The sequence below is a fragment of the Pipra filicauda genome, unplaced genomic scaffold, assembly GCF_003945595.2.
Source record: "Pipra filicauda isolate LSUMZ 115617 unplaced genomic scaffold, ASM394559v2 scaffold113_size4260070_pilon, whole genome shotgun sequence".
NCBI classification, from domain to species: domain Eukaryota; kingdom Metazoa; phylum Chordata; class Aves; order Passeriformes; family Pipridae; genus Pipra; species Pipra filicauda.
In genome coordinates, this window is record NW_024103585.1 from 783,856 (window position 1) to 808,221 (window position 24,366).

Consider the following 24,366-nt stretch of genomic DNA (forward strand, 5'->3'; position numbering starts at 1 on the left):
AGCTCAAATATCAGTAGTCAAACTTAGACTTATCTTCATCAAAGTTAAGTAATTCTTTATATGCAAACTATTTTGATAGTTCACATTATGAGAAAATAAATATTGGATGACTAGAGGTAACCTAATATAAATAACACATCCCTAATTTTAAGAATAATTTTCTGATACTGGACTTTATGGTTGCAGAAATACATGAGGAAAGACGAAAATTGATTTTGCTACATACCTTCTTGAAGATAGCAAAAAGTAAATTTTTTTTTTTTAAAACCCAGTGAATACAAGAGATCTGTGATTATTTTATGACCACAAAAGAGAAGAATGTCTTCACTTATAAAAACAGACCAAGAACTTTCAGAATGAGAACATTAATCACATGTTCTAAGAATATTTTTCTTAGAAGGCATGATTAAAAGTCAGGTTCCACTGCCTGTGTATAGCATTTCAGTTCAAAGGAGGTGACTGAATACAATCTCTGAACACCATGATAGCACTAAGAAGCATGTAAGAGAGAAGTAGGATACCAGCCTAGTATTAAAATAAGGCAACCCAGGACAACTTAATTGAAAACAGTCTTTTGTATCACTGGTAAAATATTTAAAATAAACAGGGTGGAGAATGGAACAAAAAACAGTTAAACCAGAGAGCACTGTAGGGAGCAAAGTATACTGAAAGCAGAAAGATTATATTTATTTAGAAAAGAATGTTTTAGCAAAACCCAGCCCTCCTTGTGATGGACTTTCTTTTCCTGTTTAAACGTAGTTACTTACAAGGAATGCTATAAGCTCCTGTGTCATCTTCATGATGCTCTATAAACCACTGTAAGTTTTCCAGATCTTTAGAAAAAACTACCAAGAATAAAGGTGGTCTCCTTTCCTCATTAAGGGTATACCTGGCATGTATCCAGAAAACAGAAAATAGCAGTAAATTTCTTTTTTTGTATTATGCCTCTGCAAGTTCTAAATCTACAACTAGGAAGAACAATGTTTCCCCAGAGGAAAATATTCACACTCACTGTGATGATAAAAAAAAGACATATCTGTGAAAGCATTGCAACAGTTGACCAGTAAATGTAAGTGGAGGCAAATTTCAATTAAATTTTTTTTGGCCACAGATCGTTTTGAAGTTTGACTGGGCATCCCATGTCCTTTCTGAACTAGTTATACAGGGATTTACTGTGAAAAGGAAAAATCCTCTCTCACAACCTTCCAGAATTCATTATTTTCAGGCTTTTTTATTTTTGGCTGGCTATGTGTTTTTTACCCATTCATAAACATCTCCACTACAGATGAATTTTTCTTTTAGTGTCTCACTTTCAAGACTGTGAAAGCTGGCTTTCATTTACATAAATAGCACTAAAAAGTCAAAGGATGAAAAATGTGTACTTTGTGGGTTGGGTTCTTTTTTCTGAAATAGAAAAAAAAATCAGTAGGTTTGGTGATAGTGAAAATATCCCTTGCAGTTATTTTCCATCGATGCTGGTGTTAATGGAATATATATTGGTACACTTGGAACTGTTGCTTCTGGGGGGAACAAAAAAAAAGAAATAAAAATGAAAAGTGAATATTTTACTGTTCAGAATGGAAGTATAAAATAGCAGATTTCTCTTACTTCATGTCACCTTAGAAACTGATTCTGATGACTGAAGCCAATAGCCAGTGGTCTCATATGGAGTCAGAGCTGTTTTTTTCTCTCTTCATTTTCTATTTTAGAATTAGCATCTGCTTTCCCCATGATGTAAGGATCTTTGTGAGCACATGTGTTTGTGAAATATGCATGGCTATATGCCTGTGAATGTACATGTAGGAATGTAAAAAATAGGTTTAAAAGGAATGGATGAATTGTCTTTATCAGAATGTTTTGTGTTCTTTCATGGTCTCACTTAATGCTTTCTAATTTTTATTTTTTAAATTTTTTTGCAAAAGAATTAATAAATATAAGACACAACAATAAACCTTTGCTAAAAAGCCTTTTCTAGAACACTAAAATAAACAAGAGGGATTTTGATATCCTAAAGGATGTTAATTTTGGGTAGAAATGCTCATGACTGTTGCTGACAGGTTAGTGAAAAAGCATCATTGACCTGCTAGTGCAATGAAAACACATTTGGCAAAAATATTAGGGGATTTTGAGGAAATAAGTTTTACTTAATTAAAGGAAATAAGACACCAATACATGGGCTTGAAATGATGAGTGTTTTTGTCTGTTCAAAGGTTATAACAAAATCCTTCATGCTCCATTATACTTTGGGGTATTAGATACTAAGTGCCACTTTTATCCATTCAGAGTTAATTATTGTTTAAAATCCTTATTTTTTAAAATTATTTTCTTTCTATTACTGTATATCAAAAAGTAGTAACACTATTGGCTGAAGAATTAACTGTCTTTGCAAAAGTAAGTCAGTGATTTTTTTGCTGAGGTATTTGGTGAGCTTCTGAGGAAATGGGAAGCCATAAGGGTTTAGGTTATTTCCATACTACAGTTAACTCGTGACTGCAAAAAAGGAGGTGCATTGGAGTGAGATTTTATTTAACTAGATTTGGACATGAATAGCAATGAAGTTACCATGCTGTGGACTTATGTGGAAGAACAGACCCTGCTGAATGCTCGGGTTCTTACTCATAAAGCTAAGCTATCCTGAAGTCCATATAGCTTCATCAGAAAACATATGGTTTATTGGGGGAGTTAAGTGAAGGTAGCTCTGGAAAAAAATGCAAGGCTGCATTCAGACCTCCCAGCTGTAGGACTTTGGCATTAAGGATAAATTTTATTGTGAAGAATTATTGGTTGACAAATTTGATCTTCAACCTGTAATTATATCTTCCTAGGTGTCACTCCCTGTTGACTCATGCTCTAGAAAATTATTCTTAATGGAATCTGGAGACACACAATGGGATGGTAGCAAGTTGGTTGTAATTTGAATAATAAATACTAAAAATGATTGATTATCAACATCAGTGAAAGTCTCATGCAGAACAGTTACTTACCTTATTTTTCTTTAACATTCAGATTTCTTACTATCCAAAGTTGTCAAATAATGAACTCTCTACTTAAAAAGAACGTCTTGATGGACTCACAGACTATCCTGATTTTTGTGCACAGAACTTGAGTTTGGAGCATCTTGTAGTTTTTAGTGTCTTCAACAATCTTTGTGCTGATCTAGGTTCCTGGCAATTGGAACAGACGTTTGATATAACCAGGTCTAGATTTTCTAGACCTCTAATATAACCAGTGGAAGTACTAGAAGAGGAGGAGAAATGGAATTGTCTGGTTTTCCTCATATGTCATACTGTCAGAAGTGTGTAGTGTCCAGTCAGACAGAGGCTCTCTCTGCCTGCAGCATCACCCTGTGAGCCTCACAGCAGTTCTCACTGAGGCTTCTTCTGAGTGTCTGACATCTGTTCCTCTACTTGGAAGAAGAAATTCAAATATTTCTCTAATGTCTTTTTGAAACTTTCCACAGGCCTACATTAAAATTTTTTTGGCCTAATGACCAGTCACATATAATTCATCTTAAAGCCAGCTGACAAATTCCTGCTAGGTAGGACTGCATCCCAGATATGCCCTGGCTATTTGTCCTGAGCTTTTTCAGGAACAATGCGATTTGTGATGAAGCTGTCATGAAATAATCGACTTGCAAAGATGTGTATACGTCAGGTGACGTATACCTCCTTATGCTAAGAAATAGACAGCTTGTCAAAGCAAGTGCATAGCTTGATCCCTTTCCTATTCCAATGCTAAGGCTAGTGTTATATTTATGTAGGGAAAAAAATAGTTTAGAGGGTAAACTAGTTCCATGTAGTATGGTTGTGGTCCCAACAGTGATCCCACTTGAACTGAAAACTGTCTTCAGCTTTTTTGGTAAAAAGACAGTACCCTTTCTTGCATAACCTACTAAGGTGGTCCATAATGTAGTGCTGAGTCCTACCTGGGGTGGGAGACAATACGGCCCTTGTATTTGCATTTATCTTCATCATTCAACTTTTTCTTCAGGAAATTCATTTGTTAGTGCAAATTTTCTACAAAGTCTGTCTGATATTTTCCAAATACACATTCAATGTCGATTCAATTAAATTCTGACACCCAGCTTCATACAGTTGAGTATTTAATGGTTTACAAGCACCATGTCGTCTTGTGATTTCAGAACCCCAGGGAGTAAAAACTAGTATTTATTATTTTAAAATCATTACAATTTTAACTGCCAAAATTACGCAGGTACTACATATACTTTTTTCCCCTGTTGGAAGAATCACTGCTGTAAGAGCACCAAAAGAATAGAAAACGTTTATTGATCCTGTGTATTGACAATATCTTCGAAATCTCTTTTTTTTTTTGTTTGTTGGTAATGTGTTTCCCACAAACTGTGTTATACAGACCACCTGTAAGCAAACCAAGCCTAGCCTTGAACAATTTGTTTAAGATGTGATTTTTATCACAATGGAGAAAAGGACTCAGAAACCTGTTTTTGTAGATCGGGTCTGGTGACAACTCCGTTTTTAAAAGCACATGGGTTACCAGCTGCTAACCGTGGCGCACAGTGGCTGGACTGAGCACTGGGTCACAAGTGAGGCATCTTCTGCCATGAACCTGATTTCCAGCTCCCACTTCTGCTCTCCTTCTCTTTATCATCACCTGGCCCCAGGTGCTGGATATCGCACTTGATAGGTGCTAGACAGAAGAGAAATGGATACTTGTCATCACTGACACAATGCAGTTCATATTAACTGTTTTCTTTCTCAAATCAAGCTCTAGGATGGCTGAGAATGACCTTAGCTTTACAGATCTGAGAACAGACAAAAGAGGCTTAGCACAGTTGGTGCTAAGACTTTTATTTTTCCCCAGAGTAGCTGAAGAACTACTTTCCATCAGTGGCCTCTTAATGTCTTTGAAATATGTGACAGATGCAAACTCTTAATTTCATTTCCTATGTCATATATGAATTAGGGAATGGCTACAAGAGCAGTGGGTAAATTACTAGTCTCCATAATAGAGCTACCTGAAGTGAGTCTGTCTGGCTGACTTCGTTTTTGGTCTCAATAACAGCTTTTAGCGCAGTGCCCTCTGAAGCCTCATCATAGGTCCTTTTAATTGATAGGGCTTAAACATATAACTTCCTTCTCAGTAAGAAGAAAGTTACCTCTCATTTCTTCTTACAAATGCTAGATTTATCATCATTTTGGCCAAGGGAAATTTAGACCAATGTAGTCTTTTAAGTACATCCCCAGACAATGAAGGATAAAAAATATTTTAAAAACCAGCCACAGGGACAAGCAGTCATCATCCCAAATCAGTCAGAAATGCTGACAGAGTGAAATGTGTAGATGCTATTTGTTCTTATGATTCAGAGCCATAAATTCTCCAGGGACATTAGATGTCTGAACCACCTGCCCTTTGGCACCTCTGCAGCAAATGGTAAATCCATTGGTATCACGTATGAGACATCTGTTCTCAAACCCTATTTCTTCTTGATTTGGGAAATCTCTCTTTTGTTCATGCTTCATAAGATAAATCCTTACTGCTGACCTTAAAACTTGTCTTTTTAGTACCTCAGCTACCTATTTTGGAGGAATGATTATTCCTTATTCAGTTTGCTGGCACATAGTAATCCTTTTCTTAGGCCCTTATCTCTCTCTGTGTCTGGGCACTTAGCCCAGGCTGTAGATTTCAAAGCCAGCAGGGCGCCAAGAGGTTAGACACTGTAATGTCGTGAGTACCTTTCTGGATCTAGCATTTCATCATTAGCTGAAATTGATACCCTGCTATTAGTTTGAGCAACAGTTGTATATGCAATATATAGGTAAGGATGTATACAAGGTGGTTTTTGTGTTGGAGATAGCCTACACAGTCAATTATAAATGTACCAACAAGTCTGAGGTGCATTTTATTTTGTTCCTAGTAGTACTTAACACATTCTTCAATGCAGAGATGCTGAGATACACAGTACAGTCATGGCTGAACTTGCTGCCACAGTGATGGAATGGTGTTTCTTCTACACTATTTTCATGCAAATAGCCTCTTTAGATACTGCAGTTTTTCATTGCTTGATAGCCATTTCTCTCAGATTGTAGATGGCTATATGTAGTTTATTATATATATGCATTTTGTAATATTTGCATTTGAGTTTTATGTGGATAGAATGATTTTTTTTCCTAAGGGCTTTTGCATGAGTAGAAGTAGTTGAAAAATGCGCTCTCAAAATATATGAGGTAACAAATTATTAATTTATGTCATTTTTTAGGATCTCTGTTACTTTTAGTGCTGAAGGACTCTGGGGACATCTGAGAGCTTGGCATTTTTTTCTAGTTTTTCTTTTTTTAACAATGAATTGCTGATTGTTTCATTTACAGGATACCTGCTAAATATTTCTCTTACATTTCTGCCCTGTTACTTGGGAAAGAGGTTGTAGTAAAGGGCTTTTTGAGTGTCTATCACTGTAGCCTAATATCAGCTTAGATAATTGGCTGAAGCTTTTCACAATAGAGTGTCCATCTTTTCATTAGTGGATTTTCAAAAATACCATATGAATATTAGGATCACCTGCTATAGAGGCTTATTTGTCATTGTTGGCAAATTAGTTGTCCATTGTAGGGGAACCAAGATGTTCATAAAAATGTGAAGAAATTTAGTGCCAGAAAAAGGTTCTATATTCCATTTTAAAGCAGATGAGTAAATTATTTATGCTACGTTGTTACACTATTTGTAGATGGTAAAGAACTATGTACAAACAATTTTTGTTAGAAATGGTAGATGTTCTGACTTGCAAATATTTCTTTCAAGTAAAGCAGAGAAGAATTCAGGACAAACCTGAAAGCTCTAGAATGAATTTCTCAATCTAACAAAATAATAATGTAACTGCAACTAATTGATATCTAACTGAAAAAGGTGATATGTTTACCTGTGAATAACACTGGCTGATGTAATTTGAAAGTTATTTTTACACTGGCAGTTGACAATTACATGCTTCTTTTATCCCATATCTAAACCTGTTTACCTGTTTTGCTTAAAGATTAAATACGTTAAGCTTAAGAAAGCTTACAAAAGGGACCTCAATAAAGTCTTCATGTAAGTCTACATCCCAAGCTTCACCTGACTGGACCCTTGTTTTTGTTCAAATCCTATCACTGATAGTGTGCACCAACCTAATAAGCAAAGTACTTTGGAAAAACAGAAGGTTGACATTTTGATAGGGGGACAAGACTGCTGAGAGTGTTGGAAAGCCTCTCGATACATGACATAGCCATCTAACTATGACTTTGGTTGACTAATTACCCTTAATACATAGTAGTTGACTAATTACCCTTAATACATAGTAACATATATGCCTCAAATGGTCTTATGCATCAGAAAATAAATACTAGCATTCATTAAAGATAGAACATCTCTCTTAAAACACGTTCTTATTCACACTGAAGGCAATCTTCAGTGTAGAAGTATTCAGATGCAGAGATGCAAAACTTATATTTTGTTTTGCTTTTGTCTAGTAACGTCACTTTTTGTTAGAGTTAACATTAATTTTCTTGATTTTCTGGGTTTATTAATGATTAGATTCTTCACAAGAGGTTTTTATGCTTGGAATAACAATGGACAAGGACAAATACTTTTGGGATGTAATAGATGTAGTAATGAGAATCAGGCAATAGTTCTTAAGAAAAAATAATTAAAATAGGTAAATCAGCAAACAATAATAGATCATCTATGGTATAGGAAGCTGGTGCCAATATGGACTCAGTGATTCAAGAAACAGGCTGAAGGAATTTTTCTCCTTGCAGCAATACACAGATAACAGTATTGTAACTAGGAAGTAGAGATTCCCTTGAACTGGTGTATGAAAGCTATTAGAAATCCCTAAGTTTCTGTAGAAATTTGGCCCTTTTTTTTCTGACAGGTAAAACATAAAGATTTCAATTAGCACTTTCCTCCCTCTGTCAGGAAGAGATAGAAAAAAATATCATCTATGAGTTTGTGTTCATTTGCTGATTAGTAATTTAGAATATTCAATGATAACCTATTAAATAATTAAGACAACTTAATTAAGAATGTCATAATAACAATTAAAAGTGATCTGTATGTATTCGTTCATAAGAAGACATTGCAAATTCTCTACATTGTACTCTCTGCTGAGAAAGCAGAGGTGTATGACAGTACCTGATGCCAAAGAGCCACATTATGAACAATTTCCTCAGGAGAGAAAGAGGAGAGGCAGACGCTGATTTCTTCTCTGTGGTGACCAGTGACAGAACCCAAGAGAATGGCCTGAAATTGTGTCAGGGGAGGTTTAGGCTGGGTGTTAGAAAAAGGTTCTACACCCAGAGGGTGGTTGGACACTGGAACAGGCTCCCCAGGGAAGTGGTCACACTACCAACCCTAACAGAGTTCAAGAAGCATTTGGACAGTACTCTCAGGCACATGGTGTGACTCTTGTGGATGGTCCTGTGCAAGGCCAGCAGTTGGATTTGATGATTCTTGTGGGTCCCTTCCAACTCAGCATATTCTGTGATTCTGTGAACATAAGATAACTGTGGAATTGTGGCTCCATGGTTCAATGCAATGCTGTGGCAAGGCTGAGTTCTCAGGTGCCCTGAATTAGATAGGTCTGTGGAACTCAATCTAGCTGAGCCAGTGTGGTGCTTGACAATATATGTCTAGATTCTGTTTAAAAATGTATTTAAAAATTAAATAACAGGTAATGGTGTTGTAATCTTTAAGACATTAAATGTGCAAGTAAGTACAGTGAATATTTCAAAATACACAGATAATTTTACTTTGGCTGTGCTTCTGTATCTCAGATTAGCACCTTGCTTTCTTTACCTGCCTGGTTAACCGTGGATTATCTGAAGTATGGATATTTAGTGTGCTAAAATTCTTCTTCTTTTTTTTTTTGTATCATTTTAATTTTTCTTAGGAGGTGTTTGCATTGCTCAGTCACTCAAAATCCCTCGGGAACCAAGACCAGGAGAATTTGAAAAGATCATCAAGCGCTTGTTGGAAACTCCAAATGCTCGAGCAGTGATCATGTTTGCGAACGAAGATGATATTAGGTGCCTGATTCCTAATTTTGTGTATTGAAGATGTTTCCTCTTCACAAAGATGCTTGGTTGGCTGGTACAGAATAGAATAATAAGGGAGTTTCAGATTCAATCTCATTTAAAAATTCTTGGAAATCTGATGATAAGAAATTGAGTTGTAATTATACAAGGTGCTAGTCCTTTATTCTGTGTAGTTCTAACCTGTTCCTAGCTCCAAAGAGTCCAACGCCAATAGATTGTTATTTGGTGACTGAAAAGGAAGAAACAAATAAGAATACTAGAAAAATACTGCTAAAGATGAAACAAATTGACTTCTATAGTACTGTATCTTGAGTTCATTACAGCTGTTATTGAATATGCTTTAGACTGTGAAAACTATTGACTACATGATTAGTGTAAGTTTACTTATGCATAGCCAAAATAAATGCTGGGGATTCTCAGGTTCTTTGTAAATGCAGTTTGTTTAATTAATCATCTGTTGTTTGTTTGCAGGCGAATACTTGAAGCAGCAAAAAAAGCTAATCAGTCTGGACATTTCCTCTGGATTGGCTCAGACAGCTGGGGGTCAAAAATTTCACCAGTTCAGCAGCAAGAGGAGATTGCGGAAGGAGCAGTAACCATTCTACCCAAAAGAACATCAATAGATGGTAGGGACACACACGGCACAAAAACCTTGTTCTCTGCCAATGTTCAAGTACCATATGTCTCTTTAAAAAATAATTAAAAAATCATGTAGTCCTTGATTACAGGGTAATCAGGAAAAACTTTCCAACTAAGTAACCGGAGTGGGCCTGATCCAACAATCATTTAATATCTCTGTTAAGATGAGGAGATGCTGAATCTGCAATTAGGCAATCTTATAATTGTCTACTAATTAGGACATTTGGGGTCGAGAGCTTCTTAACATAGCCTGGTGTTTTTTTGGGACAAATAAGGAGAGTATTGGATGGATGATAATGAGTCGGCTTATTCTCTGGGGAGGACATCAACCTATGCCCTTCATTCCTCTCCTAAACTTACTTTAAGAACCCACTAAATTAACTAAGATTCAGACTTAGTGGATGAAGTGGAAGTTGGCTTGAAGCACTTTATTCCTGTGAGGGTACTGGACATAGTAACATCACTTAATGTCTCCTTAAGTGCACTAAACTGGTAATTCATTAGAAAAAAATGAGTACTACTGATATTACATGGAGAATTTAGCCACAGGGAGATATTTGTAAAGAGCGTAATACAGATGGGATGTGTTAATCATGATTTGATTATGGCTGCTGGATTGTAAGGGTAGGGCTGGAGATCAGGTTTCAGCAGGAATCTTTACTTTCTCGTATGATGTCATTAGATACATAAATAAAAGCAGAAGTTTAGGTGTTCTGGAAGCCCTCTGGTTCAACAAAAAGGTACCCCATTATCTTAAGTGACCTTGAAATGAAATCTAATCCTAAAATTAGATTAATCTACTATGCTGATAAAGTATTTTATTATAGTAGTTTGTATCTAAAACTTTTTCTTGTTCTTATATTTATACAAAATCTGTTATTGTCTTTAAATTACTATTTTGATACAGTATCACATTTTAATGCTTCTTTCCCTTCTCTTGAATGTAGGATTTGATAGATATTTTCGGAGCAGAACACTTGCTAACAATCGAAGAAATGTCTGGTTTGCAGAATTTTGGGAGGAGAACTTTGGATGCAAGTTAGGATCACATGGAAAAAGAAATAGCAATATCAAGAAATGCACAGGTAACTCTGAAAGTAAAATATTATCTGTAAATTGTTCATTTACAGGAGTGCAGGAAAGGAGCCGCTTTCTTTTCATCACTTTTCTGTCTCCCTTCAATTCTCCAATGCATATTGCTGAGCTGTAAGAAAAGTGTGACATTTTTTCTTAAACACGAAGAAAAAATTCATGGACAATGTAAGAGAAATCTAGTAGTTAATTTGCACAAATCCAGTGACGGTACACAATTTGTTAAAGACCTGTGGCAGTGGTTCAATTCCATTCATGTTTTCAATGACCTCCTCTCTGATCCTATCTGTAGTTGTCAACATGATTTTTTTTTTAGCGAATGGGTGCATCACAGTAATTCTCATGTTGTTATCCTTGAAGTATATACAGTGAAAATTAAATTTCTCTTTAAACTATTGAGGTCTTGATGATAGGTCAAGTCTTGAACTCCTTATTTAGTTTACAAACTCTGTTTGAGGATGGAGTAAAAAGGAAATCAATACGTTCTTATTGCTTGTCTTCACGTGTAAAAAACAGGATTCTATATCATATTATAAAACTGAAAGCCTTTATAAAGTTTGAGCAAAAACTCTAAGTAATTATCATTTGTTTTCACAAACCTGCTTGCTCAGGCATCAAATTGTCACAACAGTTAATACAGCACTTATATCAATAGCTGAGTTTGATCTTATATTTTCTTGTTGTTACTTGGAAAGTTTATTACAGGAGTGTTACCTTCTGTGACTACAGCAGATTGCTTATGTTACTTCTTGTGTAGATACCTTTACCTAATGTCAGGGTAATTTCCTTAATTACTGCCACTACCCCCAGCATTACAGGATGCGACCACCCTCTCTGTTATTAGTGGAAGCAGCAATACCCAATTTTCTCCGCTATGTACATAAGTCACCTGTGATGTGCCTTGATTTTCCCTCTTCCACTAAATAATACTCTCCACATGGAAAATGAACTTTTTTTTCACTGGCTCTCCCAAGATTTCTGGCTGCCTGGTGACACTTTCACACAGCCTTTGTTATAGAGGTGCTCTTCCAAACATTCTGCACACCAGCACCCCTGTTCTGGCTTTGTCAGACAGACACACGGTGCAGTATCCAAGCACATGCATTCCTGCACTTTCTGAACCATCAGATTTATTGTATATGTACTGTACCATCAATTCAAACACTGTACTGGACTTCTAAAAGATTAGATACATCTCACAGAAATATCAGAGCCAATGCTTGCACTCTCTCATTTCATTAATGCCTTGTCTTCTGCCTTTTACCACATACTCCACCAAAAAAAAAGAGTAATATTCACTTCCTCACTGAGCTAAATGATAACTCATTACTCTAATCCTTTACTTATTGGCCTTGATTCACATAGCAGTAAGTCATGGCTGGATAGTTACCCATGTCTGGAAAGGAATTATTTTGGTTTTACTATTTTAAGTAGAAAATACATGGCTTTAAGTTCTTCAGGTGGAATAAGGGGTGTACGTGCTGTAGTTTGTGAAGCTCTAAATGTTACCACAGATGGTTGTATGACTTGTCTCAGCCTCATCACATCTGTCAAATTGAATTACCAAGTGAAAAGTAGTGTATAAAATGCACAGGCTACATCTTGATAGATCCAAAATAATTTCTGATTGAAACAGATATCCATATATTTTATGAAACAAAATTATGGTATGTTCTCTGTGCCTGAAAATAGAAAGAAAACATTTTCTGTACCCAGGAAGTTAATATGATATCAAGTGGTGGGATGAAGACATGGGCGGTCTCATATGTTGGTTGCACATGTATTTTCACCCACAGGGGAAAAACCTATGAATTCTTCTGCAAGAGCACCTGCAAGTGATAGGACTCATGACTAAAACCAGTTAAAAGTAGTTTGTCACAATAGAAAAGACACTTGGACAGTAGCAGACTTGAAAGAAACTGGTGATTCATCATGATCCCTATGGTTATCTAACTCAAATTTAAAGGGTTGGGTAACAAAAATATGTTCATTTTAAGTAAACTGAAACAAGAGATTGGGGGGGGGAGTTCAAAATAAACCTCCTATGATTTAAGGAAAATTCTAGATGGAGAATGGGGGAATGACCTCAGCCAAGTATAGACCCAGATAATTACAAATGACATCTTGATACACCCCAGGGCCTCCCATGCACAAAACAGAGGCAGCAATGAAATCCTGGCTGGTTCTTCATACCACAGATGAGTCAGTGTACTATGATCTTCTATGTCTACTAAAGATTAAATATCCCACTCCTGAAATTATCTTTCCCTTAAGAAGACAGAGGTTTACTTCATGGCCAAGTCTGCTCTGAAATAATGGTGGTAAATAAAAGAAATTAATGAATCCCCAAATTTCAATATGAATATAAGAGCTGTTACATTTAGTTATTTATAACTTAATATTGAAACCTGAATTTTGGCCTATCCCAGTTGTCATTTGTCCTTCCAGTGGGTTTTCTCTGATATTTTATGTGTAGTTTCTCAGTCCTAATTTTCAGCTCAATTCTTAAAAAGAATATGCAGGTGACTGCACACAGGAACAGGTTGCCCAGGGAGGTTGTGGACTTTCCTTCACTGCAGATATTCAAGAACTCTCTGGATACAGTTCTGTTCCATGTGCTCTAGGACGACTCTGCTTGAGCAGGGAGGTTGGATCAGATGACCCCTTGTGGTCCTTTCCAACTTTACCTATTCTGTGATTATATGATTCTGTATTCCCGTCTCTAGTTGAGGACTTGAAGACTGAACTTAAAAACACTATTTATCCTGATTTTCCTGTATTTTTATCTGGACACTGCAGATAATAAGATTCTTTTTGTGTTTTGCCCACCAGTCCAATTTGTGTATTATGTTCCCGTTTCTAGAAGTGTTCAAGAGGCTTCTGGACGTGGCACTTGGTGGTATGGTTTAGGGGTAATTATGATGGTGTGGGGTTGACAGCTGGTCTAGATGACCTTGGAGGTCTCTTCCAACCTTGAATGATTCTGTGATTTTGTGATGTCAGCAGGCAGTAGTACACTGAAAGATATCCAAAAGCTTGAGATACAGCCATAATCTGAAAATCTCCCTCTCCAATAATATTAAAAGGCAAATTGATAGATATAAAGTTTTCTCAGGCTTGAGATGGGTTTTATTATGCCTTCCTGTTTATCTTACTTAGGAGATGCTTGAATCTTTTTCTCATATAACATTTGTAATTCCGAACAACAACAAAACTGATATCCCTATTCTCTATTTAGTCGAGTTATTCATATTCAAATTTTTACTAGCTGCGGTGAAGATTCTACTGATTTAATCCAATTTCAAGCATTTTTTTTTCCCTGTGAAGACACTAGACAATGCTTAATAGTGAAAAACCTTTCTCTCTTTTCTTTTCCATGTAAAATCAACAGTGTTTTTAGCACTGGAAGTCCTGAAGGAATTTATTTTCCTTGAAGGTTAGAATTACACAAGGGCATAAGCCTTCTTATTACTTCTGTTCTCATGCATTACTGATTATTACAGTCAGGTGTTGTGATGGCTTGAACAGTTTTTTTAAACCATTATTTTAAATATATAATTGTTATTTATTTAAACTTTATTTTAAAATCCTCTTTATTTTTGGTTGCTGTTGCTTCTTATTCCTAAAAGAATTTGTGCTTTGGAGACAAATAAAATATTGTTTCTCTTGAGTTTGCCTGTTTGTTTACTTTCGGATTTTTGCCATTTTACAAAAAGCAATGATTCACCTAAACTTTGGAAAAGTAATTTCTTTGCCACTATTGATTTGCAGCTAGCTCTGTGTGTTCCTGAATTTTAGTGTACATTGATCAAATTCTCAATATTAGAATAGTTCATTGAAAAATGTTAAAGATTTGTTCCAACTTCTCTGGAATTAAAAAAAAAATCAAATTGGGCCATTAACTTAGTAAGCACAAAACAATGTTTCAATGACTACCTTTAAACTTTTTTATTCAGGGAAGGAGAAAAGCATTTGCAGAGAAAACTCACTTGTCTTACTACAACAAAATGGAAAAGAATGTAGCATGACTAGGATTGAACCATATGTGGAAGTTACCAGAAGACTTACTTTACATATTTTTTCAAGGCATGGGTTTTCTATATTCATAGATATAGAAAATTAAAAGAACTTTAGTGAGATGAGACATGAATCTTTCAGGGTCCTCCAACAGTCTTTCTTTAGCACTGGGATCTCTGTGGGAATGGGAAGTGAGGAGATGAGAAGCTTTTTACTCATCCCTGTGCCCCCAGCAGAAAACTGTAAAGACAGAGACAGTATTCATCCTTTGATTCCTATTGATTCTTCCAGAGAAAGGACTTTCACCATGATTACAGGAGATAACAGAGACTCTATGCCTACTTTAAATTTAACATCCTGGAGTATTTTCATCTCCCTCAGCTTCCCACTCATCTGGTGGGCCAAGTTTCTGGTAGCTGAAGATTTGGCATTATTTAGGAACATTGTGGACTGACCAGATTTATTCCTGTCATTGTGTTCTTAGCTCCAGCTCTTGGCTGTTGAGCTATTACTTGTCAGTCCTTAAGATAGATTTCTAGGTCTTGTGTTTCTTAAGAACTCTACAGAAGGCTGAATACAAATATTTGAAAATGAAGCAAAGATATTGCAGAGTACTATTTTAATAATTGATGGATGGGGGGAAGGCTGTGGATGTGGTCTATCTAGACTTCAGCAAGGCCTTTGACACTGTCTCCCATAATATACTCCTGGAAAAGCTGGTAGCCCATGGCTTGGACAAGTGTACCCTCTCCTGGATTAGGAGCTGGCTGGAGGGTCGGGCCCAGAGAGTGCTGGTGAATGGAGCTGCATCCAGCTGGCAGCCGGTCACCAGTGGTGTTCCCCAGGGGTCTGTGTTGGGTCCAGTCCTGTTTAATATCTTTATTGATGATTTAGATGAGGGGATTGAGTCCATCATCAGCAAATTTGCTGATGACACCAAATTGGGAGGGAGTGTCGACCTGCTGGAAGGCAGGAGGGCTCTGCAGAGGGATCTGGATAGACTTGAGAGATGGGCTGATTCCAATGGGATGAAGTTCAATAAAGCCAAGTGCCGGGTCCTGCACTTTGGCCACAACAACCCCCTGCAGCGCTACAGGCTGGGCACAGAGTGGCTGGAAAGCAGCCAGGCAGAAAGGGACCTGGGGGTACTAATTGACAGGAAGCTCAACATGAGCCAACAGTGTGCCCAGGTGGCCAAGAGGACCAATGGGATCTTGTCCTGTATCAAAAATAGCGTGACCAGCAGGAACAGGGAAGTGATCCTTCCCCTGTGAGGCCACACCTTGAGTATTGTGTTCAGTTCTGGGCCCCTCAGTTTAGGAAGGATATTGAGGTGCTGGAGCGGGTCCAGAGAAGAGCAACACCAGTCCCTGGTGAAGGGACTGGAGCATAAGTCCTATGGGGAGAGGCTGAGGGAGCTGGGGTTGTTTAGCCTGGAGAAGAGGAGGCTCAGAGGTGACCTCATCACCATCTATAACTACCTGAAGGGAAGTTCTAGCCAGGTGGGGGTTGGTCTCTTCTCTCAGGCACTCAGCAATAGGACAAGGGGGCACGGGCTTAAGCTCCGCCAGGGGAAATTTAAGTTGGATATCAGGAGAAAATTCTTTACAGAGAGAGTAATCAGGCATTGGAATGGGCTGCCCAGAGAGGTGGTGGATTCACCATCCCTGGAGATTTTTAAACGCAGATTGGACGTGGCACTGAGTGCCATGATCTAGTAAATGGACTGGATTTGGACCAAGGGTTGTACTCGATGATCTCGGAGGTCTTTTCCAACCCAATCGATTCTATGATTCTATGATTCTATGATTAATTGCATTAAAAAGAGGTTCTGACAATATACACCATCGCTCTTTCAGAAAAGCAAAGCACAGTGATAGAAAAAGAAAGCAACATTAATGATGAAGAATAAAGAGAGGGGTAAGAATTAAATGAAATTTACTCAGATTTGCTTCCATTAACTTCACAGGCTGCTAATATTTGATTTCATTCTAACAAAAAATTCTGGTGTCCCTTTTATATATATATAAAGTATTTCTATGTATATATGTGCTTACACATGTAGATATGTGTTTGTGTGAATAAGCAGATAGAAATGTAACATGTAACAAAGTTGGATACTCTATCATGTTTTAATGGATAAAAACATAGCCTCAAATTCAAATCTGACATAAGAAGACACAGTTTGATTGAGATTTGTTCCGGACTTTCCCCACAGAATCCCTCAAAGGCATGCATTTATCATAGTGTTTACAGTCTTTGAACAGCAAAATGTGGCCCTTTAATAAAACCTCAACAAAAACATTAATTAAGAATCTTCATGCAAATCCCTACAGAAGTAGTCTCTTCCCTTGTTTTGTATGGTTAGTATTTTAATTACTCTTCAAAGCTAATCAGCCTTTAACTGCCTATAATGGCTGACCGTGTTGCTAAAAATGAAGGTGGAAGAGTTTCCAAAAGCACAGAGAGACCTGTGTAAATTAGCTTAATCTGAATTAGCTCTATCAAACTGAACTATTTGTTTCAATGAAAAAAATCACAGTGCTGTAAAGCAGAAATCATGAATACCTAGGAATTTTACAGACATATTATTTAATTATTTTCTTAACTATCCTCTTTGAAAATACAACTGTACTTGAAAACATTAACAGAAAGAAGTAAATTTACTCATGTGTGTATGCAGCCACATTCTGAAAAGTTTATAGAACAAATTGAAAAGTGGAATGTGAATCTTTTAGAGGTACACTGCATTGCTATTTAGTTTGAATAATGGTTCTATTACCATAAAATCCCTCCTAAAGTAGTTTTTTTCTTGATGAGACCTACAGAAAGTTAAGAAAATCAGCACAGATGCAGTTGAGACACATCGGTTTGCTGCATTTTCCAAAGGCACTTAGACTCAGGAGGAGTGTTTTAGAGCACACAGAAATAACTGTGTGCTTTCCCTCACTGTGACTTACTTCTGCATTGTGATCAAGATGTTTAGGCATGAATTACAAAGGGAAATTCATATTCTTTCTATTCTTTTACTGTTCTTTGGCTTTTTCTTGATTTCTATTTGAAAATTATCTTCTGAACAAATCACAGAGGATTTTTGACTTTTTATTTATATTCATTAAATGTCTATTGCTGTTTTCTGTGTAAGTGCAGTAGTTCCGTGTAAAATTCGCAGTAGCTAGATTTGCAGCACGATAAGCAGGAGCCAAGTTGCCTGTTGAATCTTTGCTACCCATCACATCAATTGGACCCAAAAGACTTTGAGGAGTATTTGTCATAGTCTGAGCTGTTTCTTACTCTGCTTTATACAACATCTCAGAACTAAGAAAATTTTATGTTATGGGTAGCTGCACTGCAGTGGTCTCATGCTGCCTCTAATGTAGCACTAAATCAAACAGCATCATGTATGATTAAATAATACACAGAGTCAGAAAGCATTTACTTTTGGGTTTAGGACCATAGATCATGTCCCAGCTGGCATCAAGACCTCTTTCAATAACTTGAATGAAATTTAATCTCTTTAATATGTTATATCATATGCAATAAATTCACCATTTTTGCTGATTTTGTCTAGTTCCAAATTTCAGAAGCCTTGCTAGTCAATTCCAAAGAAAAAGTTGATTGTCTGAGAATAGTCAGTGACATTCTGTCAAAGTTAATAAGACAGAAATACAGAGTTTCTTGTGCTGTTCATCAGGTCAGAATGTTTAGATCAAATTCTCTCCTCAAGGTGGAGAACTGACAGGCATGAACTTTGCCATCTCTCTTCTGTCAGGGTCCGATAGACTGATAAGTGATAGAAGACCATAACTTAAGGTATATTTGATCAAAATATACACATTCACTTGTCTTACAAAGGACCAGTCTTTTGATACGGAAATTACAGAATTTCAGAAGATTCAATTTGAATAGTATTTCATTCTGGCAACTGCTAATGTTCTTAAGTATTAATTAACATGACCAAGAGCTGTCAAATCAGGGGACCTAACATATGCTACCCATTCACTGATTTGATTTCTTCATTTCACTTGCTGTCACCCATTTCGTTGTTTCACCAGTTGTTAGTATTTTTAAATCTCTCTAATATATCCAGTGGAATGGCACTTCTAAATCCTAAAATTTCAAATCTAAATTGTTAAAGCTTAGATTCACCTACAAAATTTATCATTTAAAAAGCTTCTTATTCTACCATGAAAGAGAAATTTTTTATATACTCCACAGAGGTTTTTAATTTTACTAATAAATAGGAATTCAAGTTTAGTATTCTGTCATGAAATGCATCAAATTTAGATTTATAATATTTTACAAAGTTATTATTCATAATCTACTGCACAGTCATTTAAATAGAATATCTTGCCATTTTATATTTGATATACCTCCTGCCAAGTTGGAATACTTTTAATATGTATGTATATATGCATGTGTTTGCTAATAGCATATGAATTCAGAAATTCTTTTTCCAGCTCAGAGTCACTGGAAGGTCATATCCTAGTGAATGAATTGCCATTTTAAGTACAATTTTGTGTGAATTCTTGAGCTGTACCTTCCAAATGTAGCCTCTGAAAAGTTGTAACCATTATTACTTGTGACATAACTTGGGTATCACACATGTAAGAATGTCATCTGCACTCAGTCTCTTGTTCCTGGGAGACAATAGTAAATTACTCTGTCATTTCCAGTACAGCCCAACTTTGGACAGATGCTAGTAGAACAGGAAAGTTGATAGTAGGTGTTGCATGCTGTTCTTCATCAGTTTGCTCTCCTGGTCTGCCACAAACAGACCCTTGCTGTCGATGGAAAGACATGTTCTTTATAAACCTGAGTACCTCATATCCTTCTTCAGGTAGAAAAGGCATTTGGTTTTTCCATTTTGAGCATGTTCTTATAATCCTGCCTTGTGAGAGAACTGGAAGAACTGTGTTAGTCTTGCATATACGTGTCTGCCAATATTCAAGCATTTCAGGTTACAGTGCTAACATTTTTTAAGTATGAACATTTGATGTGAATACTTTCTGCCTAAATAGACAGTTAGAATACAAATAGTACAATAAAAATAGTTTAAGTCTTCATGGACCATTTGCTGCATGGTTTTCAATGTCCTTAGATGTGGTCAGACAGGCTGATCTGCTCTTTGTACTCTCGCAGGAGGCTAGTCATCCTTCAGACCTGTTGACCACTGCCCAACCACTCTAGCACTGTGCTGTGAACTAATCTGTTTGATAACTTTGGATGTGAAACTTCATTACCAAAATCAGCAGCAGGCATGTTAATTTGGTTGAATATATTTTTCTGTATTCACTAGTAGTGGTCCATGATACATTTGCTCCTGGTCTATTGCATGGTGGGGGGATACCAGTTGGGCAGAGGAAGAGTGGTCTTTGTGAGGTACCTTCTTCCCTAGGAGGCCAGGTGCCCTGAGACCACACCTATGTAATCGAACGGTGCACCTCTGCAGAGTGAAGCAGTTGATGGTGAGCATCTGGGGTCCCCATGGTACTCATTTCAATATATTTTTCTTCAGGTTAGTATGTTCCTTTGAGCTGGAGGGCCACAACTGTATCACCAGAAATCCTATGATGGATTGGTTTGCCCTAATTGCTGTGCTATGCATTGAGACACAGCAAGACTGCTCCACCAAGTGAAATTGGAGGCAGTCAGGAAATTTGTTTCAAAAGCACATTCCTTATCACATAAAACATGTGTGTAGCTGCACACAAAGGACTGAGTGGGTAAAGCTGAAGAAGGGTAGACCTCTCATCTAATGTTTTCAGAGTCTGTGTGGTGAAGAAAAGGAAATTGCTGCCATGACACTGATCTCTCTAAGTCAGTAAGATATAGAGCCTCCTCTCTCCTCAGCTCCTGAGCACAAGCATGATTTGACTACTCTTGCCCTTATATGCAGATGACTAACTGCAAAATAACATTGCATTATTTCATTTATTAGCTGTTCTGAGTGGCAAAAAGTCACAGAATTACAGAATCACAGCATATGCTGAGTTGTAAGGGACCCACAAGGATCACTGAATCCAACTGTAGGCCTTGCACAGGACCATCCACAAGAATCATGCCATGTGCCTGAGTATCAACCAGATGCTTCTTGAACACATGGACTGTCAGGCTTGGTGGTGTGACCACTTTCCTGGGAACCTGTTCCAGAGCCCAGCTATCCTCTGAGTGAAGAACCTTTTTCTAATATCCAGCCTAAACCTTCCCTGACACAACGTCAGGCCATTCCCTTGGGTTCTGTCACTGGTCACCACAGAGAAGAGATCAGTGTCTGCCCCTCCTCTTCCCCTCACAAGGAAGTTGTAACTGCAATGAGGTCTCCCCTCATTCTCTTTTCCAAGCTGAGAAGAGGACACTGAGGGGAGACCTCATAGCAGTCTACAATTTCTATTTAATACATAACTCAATATTTTTAAGATGTTTTTAATAATATTGGAGTATCTATTGATTCAAAATGCATTTCTAAATTTACCAGTGCATAGTTTCTCAGTACCTCAAATAAAGTAGTATATTTGTTCTGTTTTGTAACTGCAGAAAAATGTCGTCTCACACGTATACTGGAATATGTAGTGACTTAAAACATAGACTGTTAATGCAGAAATTCCCATAAAACAATCTTTCTCTATTAGTTAATACTTGATTTACAGGATATCAGCATGTTAAAACAAATATGAGCACAAGGGCAAAGCAAATCTTAATCTTTCTATTGTGATCTCTTTAGTGATTATGTTTGATATTAAAATATGTATCAACCTATTCTGAGTTAGATACCACTATACCACAAGTAAATATATATCTCAATATTTATATATTAATTATAATATATTAATAATTATTTTAATTTTATAATACGAGTAAAGGTAAACTAAGTAGTTTCATAATTTCATCGAGGAGCAATGAAAATACATTAGATGGCTTTAATATCATGAACACTTTCAATACATTGAATAATTATTCACCCGTGAAATGTCCCTGATTTATAAGTGATTGCTCATCTTTTACGGAATGGAGTTCAGACTGGTCACCTGTAAACAGATGCAGATGCTTTTTAATCTACCAAGTAGGATTTTACTGAAGAAGTAGTTCCAGCAAAATCAATGGGACATACATAATGGACTGTAATGTAAATCAGTGTAGAAAAGGAGGTCAGAATTTGGCTTTTAAGGGATGAGTGCAGCCATTAAAGGTACCAACTATAGTTCAATATTTCCAGAATATTATTTGCATCCAGTATTTGAGATAGGTGTTTTTGTATGGAGGGTTCTTATGAGAGGTCAGGTAAAAGTACAAGTGTACCTAATTTGTGTTAAAAATCAATATACAGGGGAGGAGGAGTATATTTGTTAGAGTGAACTTTTACTGGTTTAACTGCATGGCTGGGCATAATGATTTTGACTCTGGACTAGTGCATGTTTAAGGCTTGTGGGCCTGCACTTGGATAGAGCTCATGAGACAGGATTTACTTAATTCTCCAACTTCTGGCAGGCCATCTCCATATGTCAGTAACCTGCTTAGACTGATATGACTTAACCTGTGAGGATGCCCATCTCTCTTTACAGATTGCAAATAGATCTAGATGACTAAATTGGATGAGGTGTCCCACTTTTAGATTCCTGAAAGCAAGTGAAGTGAATCCTATTCTATGGTTGAATTGATCATCATCTTCTCACAAAAAGCAATCTGCCTTCCCAGTTCATGTAAGATCCTGGTGATAACTCTAATATCTGCTTGTATTAATTATGACTGAATTACATAAAAGTTTAGAGGTAATTTAACATTCTTATAGGATGACAGTTCTCTATACATAGGTTATCAGCAAATAATCCTCAGGTCTAAATATATGACATTGATAACATCATGGATTTTCAGAATGCAACATCCTGTTGAATTATGCAAAATATTTGCTGAAAAATATGTATATTTCAGTTTCATATTTAGGTTTTATTTAAAAAATGAATATTTAATTATTCTGGATAAAATATTTTTATTCTCTGAGGAGATAATACCAGCAGACAGACAAATTAAGGATTGAAAATCTTTGATAAATCTACATAACATATATGATCTGTCACTGAGACAAATGCACCTGGTGTTGTGGTCTCATGTGCTCTGCGGAAAATAAGTTATTTTCAGTTTATTAAAATGATGTTGTGGGGTGAGGTGTGCTTCCTTAAGTGGTATCTTCGGTCACATCAGTAGACAATGGGTGATTAATGCTGTGAGGTTTTTCTACTGTGTCTTCATCATTTACTGAAGTTTTGGCCGCCGATGGTCTTGGTTGATTTGTTATTTAGCTAAAATGTAAAATAGTGAAATGGAAAGTCTATGCACTACATACATTCCACCCAACTCCACAAAATAATAAGATTCAAGTGTCTTCTTCACAAGCTCTGCAGTCATGGGGCAGGTGGTGTGTTGATGGCATGGAACACTATGTTGTTCAGGGTTCCCTTCCTTCCGATCTATTCTCTACTTTTCCATGTGCTCAAATATAGATTCTTTGGGCCAGAGACTACATTTTTCAGATTTTGTTGTTGAACATTGTTTGCCTGTCCTATTCCTTCAAACAAAGAAGAAGAAAAATGAGGGGTCATTTGCACACTTCATAAACCTGTTCGGAGGAGTCCAGTGGAATGTAAGTGCCATGTAAGCATTGTTTGACTCAGAAAATAAGGGTGCTTTTTTACTCTCAGTGTTGGCTTCTGACTGTTGGCAGACTTTTTCCTGAACCACACTATAGAAAGAACAGTTCTTCAAAGATTCTCAGATAGATCAACAATTATTCTCTGATCTTGAAGTGAACAAGTTATTTCCAGCACCAGAAGCACTTCAAGGTAACATTTTAAATTGATTGTGACTTTTTAAACTACAGCAAAGGAAACAAATTTATTTTATTCCTTTTAAATTTTGAAAAAGTGACTGAGTTTCTAAAAGTGGCACTTTTAAGAACGTTGTAAGTGCTGCATTGCAGAGTGATAGAATAAACTCTGCAATTCACTGAACCTTCTTGCAGGATATATTAGAATCATAGAATAATGGAATCATTAAGATTGGAAAAAACCAGCAACATCATCCAGTCCAACCTTTGACCGAACACCCTCATGTTAACTAAACTATAGCAATAAGTGCCATGTCCAGTCATTTCAATTTTAGAAATGACATTTTATATTGCATATAAAATCTGAAAATATAACAAACACATGGACTGTATGAAGATTACTAGAATAATTGGGGTTTTTTTAACTTTTTGGACAGAAATATTAACATCTACCAAAAGGCTACAGTGGACAAAAAAGTGGTCATGTTCTGCATTGTACTTAAAAGTGCATAACATTCATCAATTTACAGATAAAAACTATCCAAAAAGAGAAATACACAGATGAAAAATTAGACATTGACTTTGTAATTAGTAATTCCAAATAAATAACAAACATAAGATTACAAATGATTTCACAAAATTTGGAAGAGAAAAAGAAGTTAAATTTTCTGTATAAATTGCTAATTATTTGCTGATAGATAAGGTACACACATTCAGGGATTTAATTGTTAGAACTCATTGCATTTTTTTTAA

The 24,366-nt window shown here is 36.5% G+C and overlaps 1 protein-coding gene across 4 annotated transcripts in view; it reads left to right on the top strand.

Annotated features, from left to right (window-relative positions):
• GRM8 (glutamate metabotropic receptor 8) overlaps positions 1-24,366 on the top strand; it is a 329,218-nt gene that overhangs the window by 140,185 nt on the left and 164,667 nt on the right. For all 4 annotated transcript variants that reach the window (XM_027742595.2, XM_027742591.2, XM_027742593.2 and 1 more), the window contains 3 exons: positions 8,900-9,035; positions 9,516-9,670; positions 10,631-10,768. In XM_027742595.2, coding sequence (XP_027598396.1) covers positions 8,900-9,035; positions 9,516-9,670; positions 10,631-10,768 — 429 coding nt within the window. The remainder of the gene's footprint in view (positions 1-8,899; positions 9,036-9,515; positions 9,671-10,630; positions 10,769-24,366) is intronic.